This window comes from Ursus maritimus, unplaced genomic scaffold (genome assembly GCF_017311325.1).
Source record: "Ursus maritimus isolate PB19 unplaced genomic scaffold, ASM1731132v1 scaffold_8, whole genome shotgun sequence".
Taxonomy (NCBI): Eukaryota; Metazoa; Chordata; class Mammalia; order Carnivora; family Ursidae; genus Ursus; species Ursus maritimus.
This window is the reverse complement of record NW_024426996.1, coordinates 23,551,131-23,573,994: the sequence shown is the minus strand read 5'-3', so window position 1 is coordinate 23,573,994 and position 22,864 is coordinate 23,551,131. Positions and strand designations below refer to the sequence as shown.

Here is a 22,864-nt window from a genome sequence, read left to right as displayed (position 1 = left end):
CTAGGATCATGACCTGAGCCAAAGGCAGACGCTCAACTTACTGAGCCACCCAGGCAACCCCGTTTTGTTTTTTTTTGTTTTGTTTTTTTTTTCCGTTTTGTTTTTTATATCACTGCTGCTACAGTTTATTATTTTACATGGTTAGACTAGTTAGTATAGGGATCAGTTGAAAAAAGACAAATGAGACTACATAAAACTTAGAAATTTTTACACATCAAAGAAAGTGATAGACGGTAAAAAAGGAACTTACAAAACGGAAGAAAATAATTTCAAATTGCCTATCTGATAAGGAGTTAATAATAAATCCAAAATATATAAGGAACTTCTACAACACAACAAAAAATCCCAAATAACTGGATTAAAAAGTGGGCAAAGACTTGAAGAGACGTTGCTCTAAACAAAATTTACAAATGGCCCATAAACACATGAAAAGATGCTCAACATCACTAATCATCAGGGAAATGCAAATCAAAACCACAGCAGATATCACCTCATACCCATCAGGATGCCACTATCAAAAAGCCCAGAAAACCACAAGTGTTGGAAAGGATGTAGAGAAGTTGGAACTCTTGTACACTGTTGGTGGGAATGTAAAATGGTGCAGCCATTACGGAAAACAATATGGAGGTTCCTTAAAAAATTAAAAACGGAATTACCATTTGATCTAGTAATTGCACTTCTGGGAATATGTCCAAAGGAATCCATAGCAGGATCTTGAAGAGATATTTGCACACATTCACATGTGCACACATGTTCATTTGGCATTATTCAGAATAGTTTATAGGCACAGCAACCCAAATGTCCATTGACATTTGAATGGATAAATAAAATGTAGTATATACATGCAGTAGAGGTTCTCTCTCTCTTTTTAAACATTTTTAAAAGATTGTATTTATTTATTTGAGAGTGAGAGTGAGAGATAGTGAGAAAGACAACATGAACACAGAGGGAGAGGGAGAAGCAGACTCCCTGCTGAGCAGAGACCCTGACACAGGGCTTGATCGTAGGACCCTGAGATCATGACCTGAACGGAAGGCAAATGCTTAACTGATTGAGCCATCCACGTGTCCCAGATTATGTTCTCTTAAAAAAGGAAATCTTGTTACATGCTACAGAATGGATGAAACTTAAGGATATTATGCTAAGTGAAATAAGCCAGTCACAAAAGGACTAATACTCATATGAAATATCTAAAGTCAAATCTTAGAAACTGAAAGTGGGAAGGTGGTTGCAAAGGGCTGGAGGAAAGAGNGACGTGAAATTGATCTTTAGTGGGTGTAGAGTTTCAGTGTTACAGGATTTAAAAGTTCTTGAGATCTGTTGTACAATAGTGTAAATATACTAAACACTACTGAACTGTACCCTTCAAAATGGTTAAGATGGTAAATTTAATGTTAAGTGTTTTTTTTTTTAACCACAATAATAAAACAAAAAAGGAGTAAGGGATCTGTTACATGTAATGGAGACCTAAATTAAAAGTGACTAAACAGAAGTGTATGTCTCCCTGACAGAGGCAGGTGGACTAGGGCTTACACGGTGGTTCAGCTTCATGGAAATCTCCTTCTATCATTGGCTTTATTGCCACCTCTAGGTTGGTGTCTCCATGCACATGGCTGAAGGAGTCTTGCCACCATGTCCACTTTCCAAGAACAGGATGGCGGGAAGGCAGAAAAAGAGCATGTTCCTAATTTTTAGACCTCTCCTGGAAGTTGCACTCATCACTTTCCATCACCTTCTGTGGGCCAGAACTTATTCGCATGGCCACACTTAGCTGCATGGGAAGTTAGGAAATGTGATGTTTATTCTGGTTGATCCACTAAAATTTGGAGGTTCCATTACTGTGAAACATTTCTTTTTTTTTTTAAGTTTTAATTTAAATTCCAATGAACATACAGTGTGATATTAGTTTCTGGTGTACAGTATAGTGATTCAATTATTCCATACATCACCTGGTGCTCATCATAAGTGCCCTCCTTAATCCCCATCACCTATTCAACCCATTCCTCACCCACATTCCTCTGGTAACCATTAGTTTGTTCTTTCTAGTTGAGTCTGTTTCTTGGTTTGCCTCTCTCTCTTTTTTCTCCCTTTGCTCATTTGTTTTGTTGTTTAAATTCCACATATGAGTGAAATCATATGGTATTGATCTTTCTCTGACTAACTTTTTTAGCTTAGCATCATATTCTCTAGCTCCATCCATGTTGATCCAAATGGCAAGATTTCATTCTTTTTTATGGCCGAATAATATTCCATAGTATACATATACCTTATTTTCTTTATCTATTCATCAATTGATGGACACTTGAGCTCAGGACAACATCTTTTAACTTTTTTTTGGGGGGGGGGTACTGACTCTCCTGACTTTAAATTAAAATTAAATTAACTTAAATCTAAATTAAATTTCTCCCTAAAGAGAATGATTAAATATTAATAAATAAGATTTGTCAGATTAAACTTCAGTGGGCCACTAATCGGTGTATTATCTAAGATTTTTTAGTCTCCCCAAGGACAAATTTTTGTCCCTTTGAGGGCAATCTCCTTCCCCACCCCATTGAGAAATGGTGCTATAGGATAACGGGAACATATACCAGCATTTTCTGTAACATGGTGCACATTTTTGGACCGATGCAGAATACTCTTCAAAAAAACCTGTGGTGGCCTTTGATACAGCTTATTCGCTTAGTTATGCTTAATTTTGGTAATGACTGCGGCCATGCATAGGGCGGCCATTTAGGTCTCAGCTTTGCTACTTAATGACTGTTCAAAATACTTCTGCATGCCTCAGTTCCCTCTGCTGATAAAACTATTACTGACCCCACAAGTTGTTAAAATTAAAGGCAACAATTGATTGTCAACTGCAAAGTACCACAAATCTAGAGGTCATTTTTTTCTAGCAAAGAAAGGGAGATGGAAATTTCTTAGGATAAATACTAAGGCCTGCCCTTGCCCACCTTTCCAGACTCTTCCTGCATAACTCTGGGGCAACACCCTTTCTTCCCTCTGTTCCTCAAAGGGACACATGACTCCTTCCCATCGCGCTGTTTTTGCTTTTGCGGCTTCCCTGCCTGCAATGCTGTGCCTACTCTGCCTTCTTACCCAACTAGAAATTTTACCCACCTTAGATATCCAGGTTGGCATTTCCCCTGGGAAGACTTCCCTGGCTCTTCCCCTGCTCTCACAGCACCAAGTGCTGACATCGAAGGCAACGTTACCTCTGCCTGCAATCCTCTGGTCCAATCTCCTTCCATCACCGGAACAGGGAAGGCTCTCGAGGATCCACGCAAGCGCACAGGACTGAGGGAAAGCGTGAGTGAACAAAGGCTCCGGGCCTGCCTCGACATCGACATCGTGCATGCTTAGCGCTACCCGGTTCCGCTGGGGGGCGGACCAGCTAATCTCCCTGGGGGCTGAGATGCGCGCACTGCGCATGCCCAACCAGCCCGCTTCCAGAACTTTCAGTGGGGAGGCTACAGGCATAGCTCACGCTGCTGGTGCTACTGCTGGGTTCTCCTGCTGCTCGTGCTGATTTGGCCAGAGGAGCATATTGAGAGAAAGGTAGGGGCTGTGCTCATCGGGATCTCTCCTCTTTGCCCCCCGGACGCCCCCCGGACGCTGCGGGGAACGAAGACGGGAGCGGGGCCTGTTTCGCAGTTTCCCCACCAGGCTTGGGTTGGCGCCGGAAGGGCTTGGTTACCGGGCCTGGGGCTGCCAGACGAGGCTTCGGAGGGTCCTTCGACCGCTGTTTGTGGTGACTGCGAGAAGGCCTTTTGGACAAGAGAAGAGAGGTGCTGGGGTCAGTTAGGGGCCACGGAAGGCCCACCGTGTTTATTACACGGAAGGGGCTAAATTACTCTGCTAACAAGCTGAATGGGAGGGCGCGTCTGGAGGCCCCGCTGAGCGGCCGGCACTCTTCCTTACGAAGCATGGGCAGGCTGGTGTGACCTATAGAAATTGACGAAGGCAGGGGCTGCTACCTGCAGCCGAGGCCATGCAGTCACTTGTTTCCCAGCTGCCTTTTGGAAGTTGTTTTGAAAGCTCTGAGAAAAAAAAACACACTTTTCTGTCTGGGCAGGACGGAGAAAATCCCATCGAATTGGCATTTATGGCTAGACAGGGCTTTTAGGAGAAATAGAAACTCAGCGAGAGGATGTTGCAGGCATTTCTCACAGTCCTGGGAAAGGAGCCAAGGATCATCAGCGCCCTGGAATCAACGATAGTCTCACTTGCCCTTTGGACGTAGTTTAAACCTGTTCCGCCTCCAACAGTTCCGATTCCCCAAGGAAGCAAATGCTGATGTAAGCCTCAAGAGCCTCGCGCAGGCAGGATTATGTTTTCATGTGTGCTCCCGGACTTCCCCCTTTCATCCTTTTTGGTTATGGAATTAGTGTGGCCTGTTTAATTATGTACAGTTTTATAGACTCTGTCCCAGTGAAAATAAGTCTTACTTGTGAAAGGAGAAGTCTCTTTCAAAATGAAATCCCCAGGCCTGTTTGAATTTCTTGCAGGGTGGACTTCCCCTTTTCTCAGCAGCTATTGCTAGTATTAAAGGATGCTGACTTGAAAAGGGTTTATTTCTTGAAAGTCTCAGAAGCCCCTACTTAGCCTTCTGATTTTTACTTTTTGCTCTTTTTTTTCCCCTCATGCAGGGAGTCCTTTCTAAGGTGTCTGCAGGCAAATCATAGTTGTGGGGGGTTTCAAGTCCGGTCCACATCTCCGATAACAAAGAGAAAGGAACAAATTCTTCCTTTACTGATCTTGTATCTGGCCTCCTGGCTTATATTTTTCATCTAAAGCGGAAGGACTAGGTTAAATCTGTTAATAAACTATCCTGAGAGAGACTGTTAGGACATCATTTAAAGGACAGCTGTGGCTGAATGCTGGTAGTAACGCAGTTTTGCTCTGTGATAGTCTGAACATGTTACCATAGTTATTAAGAAACTGCTGCCTAATTTGAAGAAAAATTAACCCGAAGAGAAAGAAAATATTTTTGTTTAAAAACCCATATTTATTTAAAGTGATTTACATTAAAATTCCTTATCTAGGTAACTTTATAAGAAAAAAGTCCATGTTCTTGAGACCCTTAATTTACTGTTTATTATTCACTTATTTCATTTACCAAGCTTTTATTATGATTTTAGACTTGAAAGACAAATATGAACACTAATCACTGCCGTCAAAGACCTCACAGTTTAGTGGACGGAAGTGGCATTTAAATTAGTGATTACTGTAGAGGAAGTGGTATAATAAAGGATTGTACTCAGTTATTAGTAAGGTGCAGAAAAAGTCACAGCTCTGGTTGAATGAGGTCTGGAAGGGAGAGTTGGTTGGGATTTATTTCTAGAAGAAAGTGGATGGGGAGGCATTTTGTGCAGGAGGCATGAGAAAAAGGATGCCAAAATTTGGAAACTGTAAGAACTGTGGTAAGGGTGAAGGGTACAGTGATAAAATTGGAGTGGTGAGAAATGAGGCTAGGAATATAGCAGCAACCAGAGGATGAAGGGCCTTGTAAATCCCTATGCGGTGAGCAAACAAACCTTCAAGAATTTTGACCAAGGGAGTAAGGTGAGGAGATTGACAAACACATATGTATACCTATATCCACATCTGACCCTTGTCACTAAACAATATCTTTAAATGATCTTATTTTACATAAAGATTTCACTATATTTATGTAGTTTATATATTTTAAACATGGTTATTTATATCTGTAGTCTATTCTTTGAGTACCGGAGTTGTTTCTATGGGAGTTGCTTCTGTTTCATTAATTCAAAAAAAAATCTCTTAGTTTTTCAAAGATTTTACTTTCTTGGCATATTTTCCTTTTTGGGAAGTATAGAGACAATGGTTAAAAACATTTTTATATTTTCTATAACATTTTGACTGATTACTTGCCAGAGAGATTAGATTGATTTTGTAATGCCCCATCTCTATGTAGATGTACCAGTTTCCCAGGTCCTTTGTCGTTTGTATTTACTTTGTTTATGTAATATGTGAAACTTGGCACCTGAGATCAGTGTTTTATTTCAGTTTCTTATTGAACTTCTAGTTTGTCTTGGTGTAGTACCTGCATCTTCTGTCTTTTCAAGATCACTTGTCAAGTGGAGTCAGAGTAATTGACTTTCTAGATGTATGTCCATTCTTTACATATTTTGAATAGAAAGCTTTAATCCATTTTCAGTTAAAGTATCTGCTTTTTTTTTATTTCATTGCCTTCATTTCTTACATAATCTTTACTGAGGTGTACTGCATATTCTAAACTAAATTGTGTCCTCTCAAAATGGATATGTTGAAGTTCTAACCACCAGTTCTAACCACCTCAGAATGTGACTGTATTTGGGGACAGGTTTTTAAAGAGGTAACTGAGTTAAAATGAGGTCATTAGGGTGAACCCTAATCCATTATGACTGAAGTCCTTATGAGAACGGTTAGGACACAGACATGTACAGAGAAGACCATGTGAAGACACAGGGAGAAGAGGGCCATCAACAAGCCAAGGAGAGAGGTCTCACAAAGAAACCAACTCTGTTGACTCCTTGATCTTGGAGTTCTAGTCTCCAGAGAAAATAAATTTGTTGCTTAAGTCACTCAATTGGGGTATTTTGTGTGACAGTCTTAGTCACTAATACAACCTATATACAGGGGGAAAATATGTATATGTATACAAACCTGCACCAGCATCATGACTCTATTTTCACTGTCAGTGGCATGATGGTATCATTCCCTTCTTCCCCAAAGATCTATCACAAATGAGTTTGCCTATTTTTGAACTATATAAATGGTATTATGTATGTCCTATTTAGTGTCTCGTCCTTATGAGTAAATGTTTTTGAGATTCATCCATGTCATGATGGGGGAGTTTCATTTTAATTGCTCTGTTGAATTCTGTTGTACGGCTTACTGCAAAGTATATATTCAGCAATGGATATTTTGAGTTTTTCCCCTTTTGGCCTAAACTGAAAGTTGCTGTTAATTGTTCTTGTGCATATCTTTTGGTGCACATATATATGCGTTTCTGTTGTATTATTAGAAGTGGAATTGCTGGTTCATAGTGTGTGTGTACATTCAACTTAATTCATACTGTTTATGCTTCCATCAGCAGCGAATGAGAGTTTCATCGACCCTACGTTCCCATCTATATTTAATACCATTAGGTTTGTTGCCTTTTTATCTTAATTTTTTGTTCTTGGATGTTTAGAAGTTTTTCATTTTTACATAATTCTGTTTATTTCTGTAATGTATAGATTTTTCCTTTTTTTCCTTTTCTTTCCTTTCCCTCTTCTTTCTTTTCCTTTTCCTTTCCTTTCCTTTCTTCTCTTTTCTTTTCTTTTCTATAGGCTCCACACCCAACAAGGGACTTGAACTCACAACCCTAAGATCAAGAACTGCATGCTCTGCTTACTGAGCCAGCTAGGTGCTCCTGTAGTTTATAGGTATTCTATAGTTGATTATTTCAAACTATAAATCATTGTCTGGTATTGTATAAAGAGTAGATTTAAGGTTTTTTTTTAATTTTCAAGTTTTTATCTAAATTCCAGTTAACATATAGGATAATATTAGTTTCAGGAGTAGAATTCATCACTTACATATAATACCCAGTGCTCATCACGTGTCCTACTTAATACCCATCACTCATTTAACCCATCCCTCTGCCTGCCTCCCCTCCAGCAACCCCCAGTTTGTTCTGTATAGTTAAGAGTCTGTTCTGTGGTTTGCCTTTCTTTTCCCCCATGTTCATCTGTCGTGTTTCTTAAATTCCACATGTGAGTGAAATCATATGGTGTTTGTCTTTCTCTGACTTATTTGCTTAGCATCATACACTACAACTCCATCTGCGTTGTTGCAAATGGCAAGATGTCTTTTTTTATTCTTTAACAAGAATTCTTTTTCAATGGCTGAATAATATTCCATTATTTATATGTGTATGTATGTATACTGTAATTACTTTATCCATTCATCAATGAACATTTCCATAATTTGGCTCTTTCCATAATTTGGCTGTTGTCAACAAAACTAAAAGGCAGCCTTCAGAACGGGAGAAGATATTTGCAGATGACGTATCTGATAAAAGGTTATTATCCAAAATCTATAAAGAGCTTATTGAACTCAACACTCCCAAAGCAAATAATCATTAAAAATGGGCAGAAAACATAAATAGATATTTTTCCAAAGAAGACCTGCAGATGGCTAGCAGACACATGAAAAGATGGTAAACATCACTCATCATCAAGAAAATACAAGTCAAAACTACAATGAGATATCACCCCACATCTGGCAGAATGGCTAAAAATTACAACACAAGAAACAACAGATGATGATGAGAATGCAGAGAAAGGGGAACCCTCTTATACTGTTGATGGGAATGTAAACTGGTGCAGGCGCTGTGGAAAACAGTATGGAGGTTCTTCAAAAGGCTAAAAATAGAATTGTCCTTTGGTCCAGCAATTGCACTATTGGGTATTTACCAAAGGATACAAATATGTGGATTCGAAGGGATACATGCACCCCAGTGTTTATTGCAGCATTATCAACAATAGCTAAATTATGGATTTAAGTTTCTTGACCTCCAAATTAATATCTAACTCCCCCACTAAAGTTTGTTAAATAGTGATTTTTCTCCAGTTGCCATCAGATGGTGCCTGGGTCTGGAGTCCTCTGAAGGCTTGGCTGTGCTGGGTGACTAAAATAGTCACAGGCCCCCTGCATGTGGCCTCTTTCCCTAGCAGTATAGCCCAGGTATTAGTTGGCCCCTAAAGACTTCTCCATGGGGGCTCTCTAACCAGCAATCTAGCCTAGGTAGTGGCAGTTCCTCCACCTCTTCCACATTTACCTTCCATCCTTCCTTCTCCTTTTCCTTTTTCTCTTCCTTCTCTCTCTTCTTCACTGTGTACTCTTATCATTTTTCTGTATTTTTTCATACTGCTTCAGTTTACTGTCTAGTGTCCTTTCATTTTAGCCTAAAGGACATTGTTTAACATTTCTTGTAGGGCAAGTCTAGTGGTATTGCACTCCTTTAGCTTCTGTTTATCTGGAAATGTCTTCATTTCTTCTTCATTCCTAAAAGTTAGTTTTGTCAGATACAGAATTATTGGTTTACAGAGTTTTTTTTTCCTTTCAGCATCTTAAATATGTAATCTTACTCTTTCTGGCCTCCATCATTTCTGATGAGAAATTGGTTATTAATCTTATTGAAGATCCCTTGTATGTGAGGAGTCCCTTCTTTTTTGAATCCTCTTCAGGATTCTCTCTTTGTCTCTGAGTTTTGGTCATTTAACTATTGTGTGGGTTTCTTTGGGTTTATCCTTCTTGGAGTTCATGGAGTTTCTTGGATGTGTGGGTTCATGTAGTCCATTATATTTGGGGTGTTTTCTGTCATTATTTATGCAGCCATTCTCTCAGCTCCTTTTTATTTCTTCTCTTTCTGGGCCTTGCATTATGAGTATATTGGTTCATTTGATGGTATTCTAAGTCCCTTAGGGTTCTGTTCACTTTTCATTTTTTTTCTTTCTGCTTCTCAGACTCAGTGATTTCAGTTGTCCTATTTTCAAATTGCTGATTCTTTCTTTGGCTGGCTCACAACTGCTGATGAATTCCTCTAGTGATTTTTTATTTCAGTTTTTTACTTACCAGCTCCAGATTTTCTATTTGGTTCTTTTTTATAATTCGTGTCTCTTTATTGATGTTCTCATTTTGTTCACACATCATTTTCCCAGTTTCCTTCTATTCTTTGGGCATGGTTTCTTTTAGCTTTTTGAGCATATTTAATGTAGTTGATTTAATGTCTTTGTCTAGTAATTCCAGTGAATGGGCTTCCTCAGGAATGATTTTCTGTCAGTTCTTTCCCTTTGATTGGGCCAAATTTTCCTGTTTCATTGTAGGCTTTGTGAGTTTTTCTTGCTGAAAACTGGACATTGAATATTGTGGTAACTCTAGAAATCTGATTCTCTCAGTCTTCAGGGATTGTTGATTTTGCCTGTTGACTGCTGGCACCAACCATTGGTGACTTTCCCAAATATTTTTGCAAAGTAGGTATTCCTTGTGTGTAGTTAATGAAGTTTTCATTTCATTGTCTCTGTGGTCCGCCAGTGACTTGATATATCTCTATAAATATAGGTCAAGAGAAGTGGAATGACACACAAAGCCTGCTTATGTGTATTAGGGTAAAATTTATTTGAAGTAAAGTTCAGATAGTTATCTTTGAGACCTGAATCAAAGTTGAATTCCAAAAGTTACTTTTGTATATCTTCTCTTAATATGAGGGCATTACATCTTAGACTTTGCAATACATACTTAATTCTTACCTGAAAGTAAGTAAAGATTTTGTTCCTTTTTCTACATATCCATGTTCACAACCTACTAACCATCCCTTTCTAATCTCACCACTCAGTGGTACTTAAAGTTAGAATTAAATGGTGTTATTTGAAAATATGCTTATTTTCTACCTTTCAGAGTCCAGGAGATCTGCAAGTCATGAAATAGAGGAAATAGCAATGCAACAAAAATTAGTTTTGGGAACTAAAAGCCCCTTTTGTATTGTACTCTAGGACCACAAAAATTAAACTTGATTTTGAAATAAAACATATTATCTCACACCTGTGTCCTGAATTTACATGGTCACCTCACTTGATTTGACCCCCCCACAAGCTTGGTGCTCAGAAAGCGGATAATAGGGGTGCCTGGGTGGCTCAGCTGCTTAAGTGTCTGCCTTTGGCTCAGGTCATGATCCCAGGGTCCTGGGATGGAGCCCCTCCCTGCTCAGCAGGAGTCTTCTTCTCCCTCTTCCTCTCCTCCCCCCATGCATGCACGCGCATGTGCATTCTCGCTCTCAGTCTTGCTCTTTTTCAAATAAGTAAAATCTTAAAAAAAAAAGAGAGAGAGAAAGCAGATAATAACCTTAGTGATGAAGAAAGTGAGACCCAAAAATTCAGTCACTTTTTTTTTTCAGGGACATATACCTAGTAAAAGCAGAGTTGACAATCAACCATAGTTCTCTCTTAAACCATTTTCTCAGCTCCTCAAGCTTCCCAGATCACTAAATGGGTATCCTCTTAATTTCACTCCAGCCATTCCTGACCTGCAGTTATTTTGGCTCTTCTAGCACTCATCCCCAAAATCTTTCTGGTTACAGACTTTGTGGCCACAGGGTTTCTTCTCATTGGAGCTGGAGAGAAATTTTTTTCAAGTGCTTTTATGAAAGAATGCCAAGGGTTGTAAGTAGCTATGGTTCCAGTTTTCCCAAGGAAATTAAGTCAACTTCCTTGAGACAGAAAGACTGCAGAGTTAAGAGGAGAGGAGAAAAAGGCAAAGACCTGAGGATGTTTGAACTTTCCAATCCTGCCATCCCTGACACAGGCTCTCCACCTGCCCCCCCCAACCCCACTTTTTGCAGTTTAGTTACATGCATGATAAATTCCCTATTTTTGCTTAAACTGGTTTAAGTAGGGTTTCTGTATCTTGCAACTGAAAGAACCCTAATAAAACCATGTTCCTCATAATTTTTTTCCCTGTACAATTAAAAAAAAAGGCGGAGGGGGTGGGTAGGACACTTTCTCTTGTACTTTTTCCTTTTTAGGTGTTAAGCATCCTAACTTTTACATGTGTGTATGTATAGAATGTTAGGGTGAATGGGGGAGAGATGTGGAAGGATCTCAATATTGGTTACAATAAAAGAAGGAGAGGTGTATTTTTTCTTTATAAATCTTTTCATTGTTTCACATGTTATTTTTGTTCTTAAAATTTTAGTAAAGAAGGTCCGCCTGGGTGGCTCAGTCCATTAAGTGTCTAACTCTTGGTTTTGGGTCAGGTGGTAATCTCAGGGTCATGGGATTGAGCCCTGCATCGGGCTCTGTGCTCGGCGTAGTCTGCTGGAGATTCTCTCGTTCCCTTTTCCTGTGCCCTCTCACCTCCTTGAGCACACATCTGTGTGTGCTCTCTCTAAATAAATGCATGCAATCTTTAAAAAAAAATTTTTTTTTAAGATTTTATTTATTTATTCGACAGAGATAGAGACAGCCAGCGAGAGAGGGAACACAAGCAGAGGGAGTGGGAGAGGAAGAAGCAGGCTCACAGCGGAGGAGCCTGATGTGGGGCTCGATCCCATAACGCCGGGATCACGCCCTGAGCCGAAGGCAGACGCTTAACCGCTGTGCCACCCAGGCGCCCCTAAAAATTTTTTTAATAAAGAAAATAAAGCATTCAAAAAAAAAATAAAATTACTTTTGAGTTCAGATGTACCTTTGTTTGTAGCAAGCAAATGCTAATGTATAGCATTAATAACTACAGGTTATTCTAAACCTTTTCACTTTATTTTCTGAGGATTATGTAAACCTTATCTTTTTGTAGTTCTTAGTTACAAAAATAATAGTTGTTACTGTTTTGTTTTTCAAATTACAGAATTGAATGTGCATATTCAAACTACATTTGCTACTCACTGCAAGATTCAGTGTACTCCTCCTGGTAGGAATTGTGGTAGTGCTCCCAGTTGAAAATTGTGCTCTAACATTTTCAACTCGCGTTATGATGTCTGCCATTGTGGATATGTTCTATTTTACATTTTTCTTTGGTTTTGTGATATTTGTTAATTAGGCTTTAGGCGTCGTGGTTTCTTGCATGTCATTTGTGGAAAATCATTTGTTTACACTTTGTGTTTATTTTGAGTGATTTAGCTAGAGGTAGGCATGATACTATTACTCATATTTCTGTTTACTAAAAATGTATAATTCCAATTTAGTTTTTGTTTACTTATTCCAAAATTTATGTATAGTATACTTTCAATATCTGAGGTCTGTGACTTGAGATTTTAATGTTTCTAGTATTTTTTTCTCAGTCTTTTTTTCTCTTCAAGCTAAATAATTATCTTAGTGTCACGGGTATGTTGAACTATTTATAGAAGTCTGTGTACAGGGATGGTGTATGCTACAATTCTGATTCTGTGATTCTTGCTCTCTGGCTAAGCTGAAGTTCTGCATGCTCCTCAGTAAGAGTTTTACTTAGAGAAAAATTACTTTGAGCACACAACTACACATTCTGCTTCCTTTGTCAGATCTTCTCTGAATATACTACACTTGTAGGTCATCTATCCCTTTCCTAAATAACTTTACACTTACTTCAGTATTTATAATGATGACTGTCTTACCCTATTCCCCTTAGTGTTCCTTCTGGGTAATGATTGAACATTGACAAGAATAGATGAGAGAACATGTATCCATATAAATTTTATTTATTTGTACTGATCCATCATCAGGAGCTATAATTGCTCTGCAAGACCTAAATTCATGAGCAATATGTTTAGTATAATTTCTTATAAGTTTTAATTGAAGATTTTCTTATGGATTGTTGAAGTAAATAAACAAAGTGGTTGTTACATTGATGTTGTTTGGAAGCCTATGAGAGCAAACCAAAATCTGGACTCTGGGAAACAAACTGAGGGCTTCAGAGGGGAGGGGGGTGGGGGAATGGGATAGGTTGGTGATGGGTAGTAAGGAGGGCACGTATTGCATCGTGCACTGGGTGTTATACACAACTAATGAATCATCGAACTTTACATCAGAAACCAGGGATGTACTGTATGGTGACTAACATAATATAATAAAAAAACATTTAAAAAAAGAAAAAAAAAAGAACAACCAATCACAGACAGACAACTAGGCTTTCCCAAATAAGGCAATTGCAAAAGCTATAGCCAATCAGATAATTTCCTTGATTTGCCTCTATGTCTTCTCTATAAAAACCTTTCCCTGAGCTCCTGTCTGTGGATGTTCCTAACCATTTTGGTTTGGCACTGCCCAGTTTGAATTGATGTATGCTCAGATAAAATCTTAACAATTTCAGTGTGCCTCAGTTTCAGTTTGCCTTTTAACAGGATTATTCTTGTCCATTGCCCGGAAGCCTTCCAAGCTCCTCCCTAGATCGACTAAGGTGGAGCTGGGTAGATCACATATTATTCTGTCTCTACTTATGGTTGACTTCATTGCTGTGTGGAATTTTCTTTTTTCTTTAAAAAAAAAATTAGTCATTTGAGAAGGGGAGAGGGGGTACAAGCAGGCGGAGGGGCAGAGAGAGAGGGAGAGGGGAAGCAGACTCCCTGCTGATTGGGGAGCCCGTTGCAGGGCTCAATCCCAGGACACCGAGACCACGACCTGAGCTGAAGTCAGAGGCTTAACCGACTGAGCCACCCAGGTGTCCCTGGAATTTTCTTAAGATATCATTGACAAGATGAGAGGTTCTATTACCTACGCAGTGTAGAGTGGCACACTCGTCGTTTAGTCGCAATTTTACCCCTTATTCTGTTTAGGCAAGTTATAACTTTGATTTCTGTTCGTTTCACTGTCATGATTGCAAGCATATAAGCATTGTTTAATTTTATCTTTAAAACTTTACCTTGTTTTATATCCCTACAGGGTTTTGGTGATATTTACATGTTTGTCTGATTTAACACATATTTCTACTAACTACATTTCACACATCTATTACTTCCAACATATTAGAAGTCTTTTTTGATCAGTTTTATTTACAAATACCACTTACCTGAGTGTTAGTATTTCTTTTGCTGGTGGTGACATTTGTTTTATATGTGCGTTTTGCTTCCCCAGCTAGATTATTATTTTGAGGTCAGGCACCATATTTTGATTGCCCTGCGCCATTAGATCTTGAAGTTAGTGGGTGTGCAATAATTAAGTTGAACTTGATTGCAGTTGAGAATATTCTAGGCATATTTCCCTTTCACCTCATATAATGATTTAAAGGAGGTCTTTAATTTCTAACCACAGAGAAGTTTTTGCCTCAGTGGTCCTAGAGGTAAAAAAGAGGGGATGTTATTTTGATTAATAAAATAGACCAGACGGTCTTGGTAATTTTAGGAATACTTTGGAGATAACCATTAATGGGCCCAGATCTTTTAGGTCAGTTTAGGTTTCTTAAATCCCCACACTGACCAAGTATTTTCAGTATAATTTGCAGGCAGAATTTCCCAGATATGAAGTAATATATTGGTATCCCTGTGGCTGAGATGAATGGCTCTGCAAACTGATATGGTCAAGGTTATAGGACTCTTGAGAATCTGGTAAAAACTATTAATACATGTATATTTACTCATTTCGCTTATAATTTTAGGGAAGTTGTTGATCCCTAAAAATGACACATCCCAAGATGATCTGCTCTGGGAATAATAGCATTGCAGATTCTATAATTCTTCTTAAATTCAGATAGATGTTAAGCTTTTTTCAACTCCCCTTTTCTTTTCTACCCCTTTCCCATTCTAAAGTTAACTAAGGGAGTTTCCTGCATCTGAGTCTAGGAAATGAGATAGCCATGCTATTCTGGCTTTAATTAGATTTGAGTGTCCTGGGAAAATATTGCATAATATGTAAACAACATGCTGTTCTCTATGTCAAGTGAAAATAACACAAGTTTTTTTTTTGAAAGAATTATCTTTCAGGATGAAACTTGGGGTGGGAGAGACTTTCCCCTCTTCTGAACAGCTGTTGCTGCTATTAAAACATTAAACTTAGTTTTGAAACATTTTTATTTTTGAAAGTCACGTAGGCCCCTGCTTAAAATCTTAATTCTGTTCCCACTGGGCTTTCATAGTCCAGTAAACAGTTTGCCAGTGCACATGTTGGTTGAGAGAAGGTCAGCATTCCTTCTGTGCTTGTATGGTGATTCAACAAAACTAGTAAGCTTCTCTTTATTTCCAAGTTTACTTTCTCCCAAGATTCAAGAAGTATCTAAAGTCTTTGGAAAGTTGTCCTGTCCTTGGAGCAAGTACCAGTTTCCAAAGGATTCTAGCTATGGCAAATTCCAGTCACTTATTTATTCATTCAGTGAGTATTGAGCATTACTGTGTGTCTAGTATTCTTGTAGGTACCAACAGTAAGTGGCAAATAAGACAGGTATAGGTTCTGCTCTTATAGACCTTTATAGGGATAGAAAATAAAGACATGAAAAAATACATAATATATTTACAGATGGTGATAGATCAAGAGTGATAGAAGTAGAGCTATTTCAATAGATCGGTGAGGAAAGCTTTCTCTGAGAAGGTGATACTTGAGTAGAGACCTGGATAAAGTGAAGGAATAAGCTGTGGGAATGTGTTTGCTGTGCTTGAGAAGCAATAGGAGGCTGTAGAGCTGGAATGGATACATGGAAGGGAGAATGGTAGGAATGAGGTGGGAGAGTTATGTAGAACTTTATAGACTATGCTTTTGGAAGGTTGAGACCAGGGGATCCATAATCTTGTTTATGTTTTGAAAATATTAACCTGGCTGTTATGTAGAGATAAATGACAGCAGGCAAGTGGGTAAGCAGGGAGACTAATAATGACATATTATTTGGTGACCTGAAATGTATCCAGTAGTGGTTTAATGATTTTTTAATATAAGCAATTAAAATTTAGTCTAGCATTGGACAAAGAAGTTCTAATATATATCTATATCTAGGACTCTTTTCAGTTCAGATCTTACTCAGAGATGAATAATTTCATGGTCCCTAAGAACATAAATCCTGGTCCTTCAAGATTAACACTTAGTATCTTTGACAGTTGGTTTTCATTTGCTTAAATTTTTTTCTTATTAGAAAGTTGAAGATGTTCTTTTTAGAAAATATGGAAAATAAAGTAAAAAAGTGAAACTCATCTACAATTCTATTGTCTAGATATAGTATTTTAACTAACTCTTGACAGTTATTTTGCTCACATTTCTGGAGGGTTTCTAAATCTGCTTATATAGCTGAGAAAACGGAGGTGTAGGCAGACACTAATTACTTGTTCAGAATTACCAGAGAAATTATTGTTGTATTCTTATTGCTTTATTGAGGTTCTTAGCCAGCCCCTGAATGGAGTGAGAATGGTATCAGTTATCAGGTTCTAGATATGAACAGTGAATTAACTAAGTATACTGTGACAAAGAAAATTAAGAGACACAATTACAGTAATTTTCCCCCTTATCCTTAAGGCCAGTGTTCCTAGATCATGTTGCAAAATATAGATCATTGTGGACCATGTATTTCCTTAGAAAAAAGAGATTCTCCCCCTCAGATTTATAACATGACTATACAGGGGCACCTGGGTGGCTCAGTCGGTTGGGTGACTAACTCTTGATTTCGGCCTAGATCATGATCTCAGGGTCCTGGGATAGAGTCCCATGTGGGCTCTGTGCTTAGTGGGGAGGGCGTCTGCTTGGGGATTCTCTCTCTCCCTCGGCCACTCTCCCCGCTTGTGTGCATGCTCCCTTGCTTTCCCTAAAACAAACAAATCTTAAAAAAAAAATAACATGACTATATTATAGTAGATGTGTCCATTTGTTCACTGCGTACCTCAAAATTTTACTTGTATCAAATACGATGAACTTTTTACCTAGAAAAGGAATTCTTCATCTCTGATCTAATTTCTCTGTTCTTAGAATTTTTTTTTTGATATCTATGTAGACTTCTTTTTCTGAGCTAGAGTTCTGCATGAGCCTTGTTTTTTTTTTTCCCTGTAATTAAAAAAACTCATTTAAGAAATTACCTGGTTGTGGCAGAGACAAGAATACTTTCTCTTACAATTTCTGTCCCTTATCATGATTAGGTAAGGCAATACCTTGTTCTGGACAAGGTAATATGGACTGCAGCATTTAAGAGCCAGTATGCCACTTCCACCCTCGTCTTTCCTTTCATGGCATTCTTCAGTTGAGATAGAGGGAGACTGTATTTCTGAGTCAACATGGAGACATTGCCAACCTACATGGAAATTTGTGTGAGCAAAAAATTAGCTTTCATTGTGTTAGGTCTTTAATGTTTTCGGAGCTTTATACATAGTCTAGCAATCTTATGTGTTGTTTTTGGGTATGTTTTATAACATGTAAATAGCTTATAAATATACAATGGTGATGGCATACTTAGCAAAAAAAAAAAAAGGCTTTCATAATCTAATTGTTACTTGTTTCTCCATCATTTTCCACAGTATTAATATCTCTAATTTTATGTTATTCCAGGTTGAAAACACATATTGTCTCATGTCTTTGATCATGTTCTTTCCTCTGCTAGAATTCACTTTTTTTCCTTTTACCTATTAGATACAGTGCATCTTTTAAATTCCAGATCGCCATCACTTTCCCCAGGAAAGGCTTTCCTAATTTTCTGGTTTCTTGTGCATTTGGAGATTTTTCAATCCACAGAGTTTTTTCAGTTCAAATTTATTTACCTTTATCTTTGTCACTGATAGTAACTTAGGAGCTCATGATATATTCATTTTTATAACTTGATATGTAATGAGTGTCAATAGATATTTGTTAAATGAATGCCATGCTTTTTAACAGAGAGCATTTTACATCTCTGTTGGTTAACACCTTCATGAAAATTAGTTAACTGTAGACAATAAGATAGGGGACTTTTTGTGTAGACTTAGGGTGTCAGAAAGAATAAATGAGAGAGCAGGAAGGAGAAATTTTGCCACTTCACATTTTTGCTATGATCCAGTTAAGGATTCCATAGTAATGGTTATAAATGTACTATATTTCTTTATTAAATACGAGAATGTGGTAGCAGTCTTAACGCATGCTTTCCTCTCTCTTTTTTTTCTTTTTTTGGTATTGCAGTAGATTTTTATTTTTTCCCAAGTTTTTCTAATGGATGTATAATTGATATATAATATTGTTAGTTTCAGGTGTGTAACATGATGATTTGATGTTTATGTATGTTGTGAAATGATTATCCATAGTAAGTCATTATCCATAGTTACACTTTTTTTTTGGTGATGAGAATTTTTAATATCTATTCTTTTAGCAACTTTTGAATACTGAATACGGTACTTTTTTTTTTTTTTTAAAGATTTTACTTAATTATTTGAGAGAGCAAGAGAATGAGCATGAGCTCAGCAGGGAGTCTGACATGGGGCTCCGTCCTAGGACCCTGAGATCATGACCTGAGCCAAAGGCAGACGCTTAACTGACAGAACCACCCAGACGCCCTTGCTTTTCTGTTTCAAGGTTGTTTTGGCTAGTTGGGGTCTTTTGTGGTTCATACATCTTTTAGGATTATTTGTTCTAGTTCTTTGAAAAATGCTGGTGGTAATTTGAAAGAGATTGCATTAAATGTGTAGATTGCGTTTGGTGGTATTGGCATTTCAACAATATTTGTTCTTCCAATCCATGAGCATGGAATGTCTTTCCATTTCTTTGTGTCATCTTGAATTTCTTTCATCATTGTTTTATATTTTTCAGAGTATAGGTCTTTCACCTCTTTGGTTTGGTTTATCCTTAGGTATCTTAATGGTTTTGGGTGCACTTGTAAATGAGATTGAATCCTTAATTTCCCTTTCTTTTGTTTCATTGTTGGTGTATAGAATTGGAACAGATTGGGGTGCCTGGGTGGCTCATTCGGTTAGGTGTCTGCCTTCAGCTCAGGCCATGATCTCAGAGTCCTGAGATTGAGCTCCACATAGGGCTTCCTGCTCAGCCTGGGGCTTGGGGGGTCTATTTCTCCCCTCCCTCTGCCCCTCTCCCCGCTCGTGTGTGTGCACGTGCTCTCTCTCTCAAATAAATAAAATCTTTTTTTAAAATCTTTTTTTATTATATTATGTTAGTCACCATACAGTACATCCCTGGTTTTTGATGTAAAGTTCGATGATTCATTAGTTGCGTATAACACCCAGTGCACTGTGCAATACGTGCCCTCCCCACCACCCATCACCAGCCTATCCCATTCCCCCACCCCTCTCCCCTCTGAAGCCCTCAGTTTGTTTCTCAGAGTCCATAGTCTCTCGTGCTTCATTCCCCCTTCTGATTACCCCCCCTTTCTTTATCCTTTCTTCCCCTACCGATCTTCCTAGTTCTTATGTTCCATAGATGAGAGAAATCATATGATAATTGTCTTTCTCTGCTTGACTTATTTCACTTAGCATTATCTCCTCCAGTGCCGTCCATGTTGCAGCAAATGTTGAGAAATTGTTCTTTTTGAAGCTGAGTAATATTCCATTATATATATGGACCATAAATCTTAATCCAGTCATCTGTTGAAGGGCATCTCGGCTCCTTCCACGATTTAGCTATTGTGGACAATGCTGCTATGAACATGGGGGTGCATATGGCCCTTCTCTTCACTACGTCTGTATCTTTGGGGTAAATACCCCATAGTGCAATGGCTGGATTGAGCAATAGCTCAATTTTTAACTTTTTAAGGGACCTCCACACTGTTTTCCAGAGTGGCTGTACCAACTTGCATTCCCACCAACAATGTAAGAGGGATCCCTTTTCTCCACATCCTCTCCAACATTTGTTGTTTCTTGCCTTGTCAATTTTTTGCCATTCTAACTGGCGTAAGGTGGTATCTCAGTGTGGTTTTGATTTGAATTTCCCTGATTGCTAATGAATTTGAACATTTTTTCATGTGTCTGTTAGCCATTTGTATGTCTTCGTTGGAAAAGTGTCTGTTCATATCTTCTGCCCATTTTGTGATTTATTTGTTTCTTGTGTATTGAGTTTGAGAAGTTCTTTGTAGATCATGGATACCAGTCTTTTGTCTGTAGTATCATTTGCAAATATCCTCTCCCATTCCGTGGGCTGCCTCTTAGTTTTTTTGACTGTTTCCTTGGCTGTGCAGAAGCTTTTTATCTTGATGAAGTCCCACAAGTTCATTTTATCTTTTGTTTCTCTTCCCTTTGGAGATGTGTCATGAAAAATGTTGCTGCGGCCGATGTCGTAGAGGTTGCTGCCTATGTTCTCCTCTAGGATTTTGATGGATTCCTGTCTCACATCGAGGTCTTTCATCCATTTGGAGTTTATTTTTGTGTATGGTGTGAGAGAGTGGTCAAGTTTCATTCTTTTGCATGTAGCTGTCCAATTTTCCCAGCACCATTTATTGAAGAGACTGTCTTTTTCCCACCGGATGTTTTTTCCTGCTTTATCAAATATTAGTTGCCCAAAGAGCCGAGGGTCCATTTCTGGGCTCTCTATTCTGTTCCATTGGTCTATGTGTCTGTTTTTGTGCCAGTACCATGCTGTCTTTGTGATCACAGCTTTGTAGTACAGCTTGAAATCCGGCATTGTGATGCCCCCAGCTTTGTTTTTCCTTTTCAACAATTCCTTGGCGATTCGGGGCCTTTTCTGTTTCCATACAAATTTAAGGACTATTTGTTCCAGTTCTTTGAAAAATGTCCTCGGTATTTTGATCGGGATAGCATTGAAAGTGTAGATTGCTCTGGGTAGCATGGACATTTTAACTATGTTAATTCTTCCAATCCATGAGCATGGAATATCTTTCCATCTTTTTATGTCTTCCTCAATGTCTTTCAAGAGTGATTTATAGTTTCTAGAATATAGGTCCTTTACGTCTCTGGTTAAGTTAATTCCAAGGTAACGTATGGTTTTTGGTGCTATTGTAAATGGGATGGATTCCCTAATTTCTCTTTCTTCAGTCTCGTTATTCGTGTATAGAAATGCAACTGATTTCTGAGCATTGATTTTGTATCCCGCCACGTTACTGAATTGCTCTATAACTTCTAATAGTTTGGGAGTGGCTTCTTTTGGGTTTTCCATATAGAGTATCATGTCATCTGCAAAGAGAGACATTTTGACTTCTTCTTTGCCAATTTGAATACCTTTGATCCCTTTTTGTCGTCTGATTGCTGTTGCAAGGACTTCTAGTACTATGTTGAATAATAGTGGCGAGAGTGGGCATCCTTGTCGAGTTCCTGATCTTAAGGGAAAGGCTTCCAGCTTTTCCCCATTGAGAATAATATTTGCAGTAGGCTTTTCATAGATGGCTTTTATGAGATTGAGAAATGTACCTTCTATTCCTACACTCTGAAGGGTTTTAATCAGGAAAGGATGCTGTATTTTGTCAAATGCTTTTTCGGCATCGATTGAGAGGATCATATGGTTCCTGAGTCTTTTCTTGTTGATATGATGTATCACGCTGATTGATTTGCGAATATTGAACCACGCTTGCATCCCAGGTATGAATCCCACTTGATCGTGATGGATAATCCTTTTAATGTACTGTTGGATTCTATTAGCAAGTATCTTGTTGAGGATTTTGGCGTCCATATTCATTAGGGAAATCGGTCTGTAATTCTCCTTTTTGATGGGGTCTTTGCCTGGTTTGGGGATCAAGGTAATATTGGCCTCATAGAATGAGTTTGGTAGCTTTCCTTCTGTTTCTATTTTTTGAAATAGCTTTAGGAGAATAGGTATTATTTCTTCTTTGAATGTTTGGTAGAATTCCCCAGGAAAACCGTCCGGGCCTGGAGTTTTGTTATTTGGAAGGTTGTTTATCACTGACTCAATTTCTTCATAATTAATTGGCCTGTTTAAGGAATCAATTTCTTCCGGTTTCAATCTTGGTAGTTTATAGGTTTCCAGGAAGGATTCCATCTCTTCCAGATTGCTTAGTTTATTGGCATATAGCTGTTGATAAAAATTTCTAATAATCCTTCCAATTTCAATGGTGTTCGTCGTGACCTCTCCTTTTTCATTCATAATTTTAATAATCTGGGTCCTTTCTCTTTTCTTTTGGATAAGTGTTGCCAGTGGTCTGTCAATTTTATTGATTCTCTCAAAGAACCAGCTTCTAGTCCTGTTGATCTGCTCTACTGTACTTCTGGTTTCTGCTTGATTGATTTCAGCTCTAATTTTGGCAGCTTCTAGTTCTGTTGATCTGCTCTACTGTACTCCCGGTTTCTAAGTCATTGATCTCTGCTATAATCTTGATCAACTGGTTTCTTGTGCGTGGATTAGGCCTGTTCCTCTGTTGCTGTTCCAGCTTCTTGAGGTGAGAATATAAAAACTGCATTTTAGATTTTTCTATTCTTTTGAGTGAGGCTTGGATGGCTATGTATTTCCCCCTTAGGACTGCCTTTGCAGTGTCCCATAGGTTTTGGACTGTTGTGTTTTCA

At 38.4% G+C, this 22,864-nt stretch overlaps 1 protein-coding gene across 2 annotated transcripts in view; it reads left to right on the top strand.

Annotated features, from left to right (window-relative positions):
• The first annotated feature begins 15,698 nt into the window (after positions 1-15,698).
• ART3 (ADP-ribosyltransferase 3 (inactive)) overlaps positions 15,699-22,864 on the top strand; it is a 150,256-nt gene continuing 143,090 nt past the window's right edge. For both annotated transcript variants that reach the window (XM_008693236.1, XM_008693233.1), the window contains exon 1: positions 15,699-15,818. In XM_008693236.1, coding sequence (XP_008691458.1) covers positions 15,786-15,818 — 33 coding nt within the window. In that variant the 5' untranslated portion in view covers positions 15,699-15,785. The remainder of the gene's footprint in view (positions 15,819-22,864) is intronic.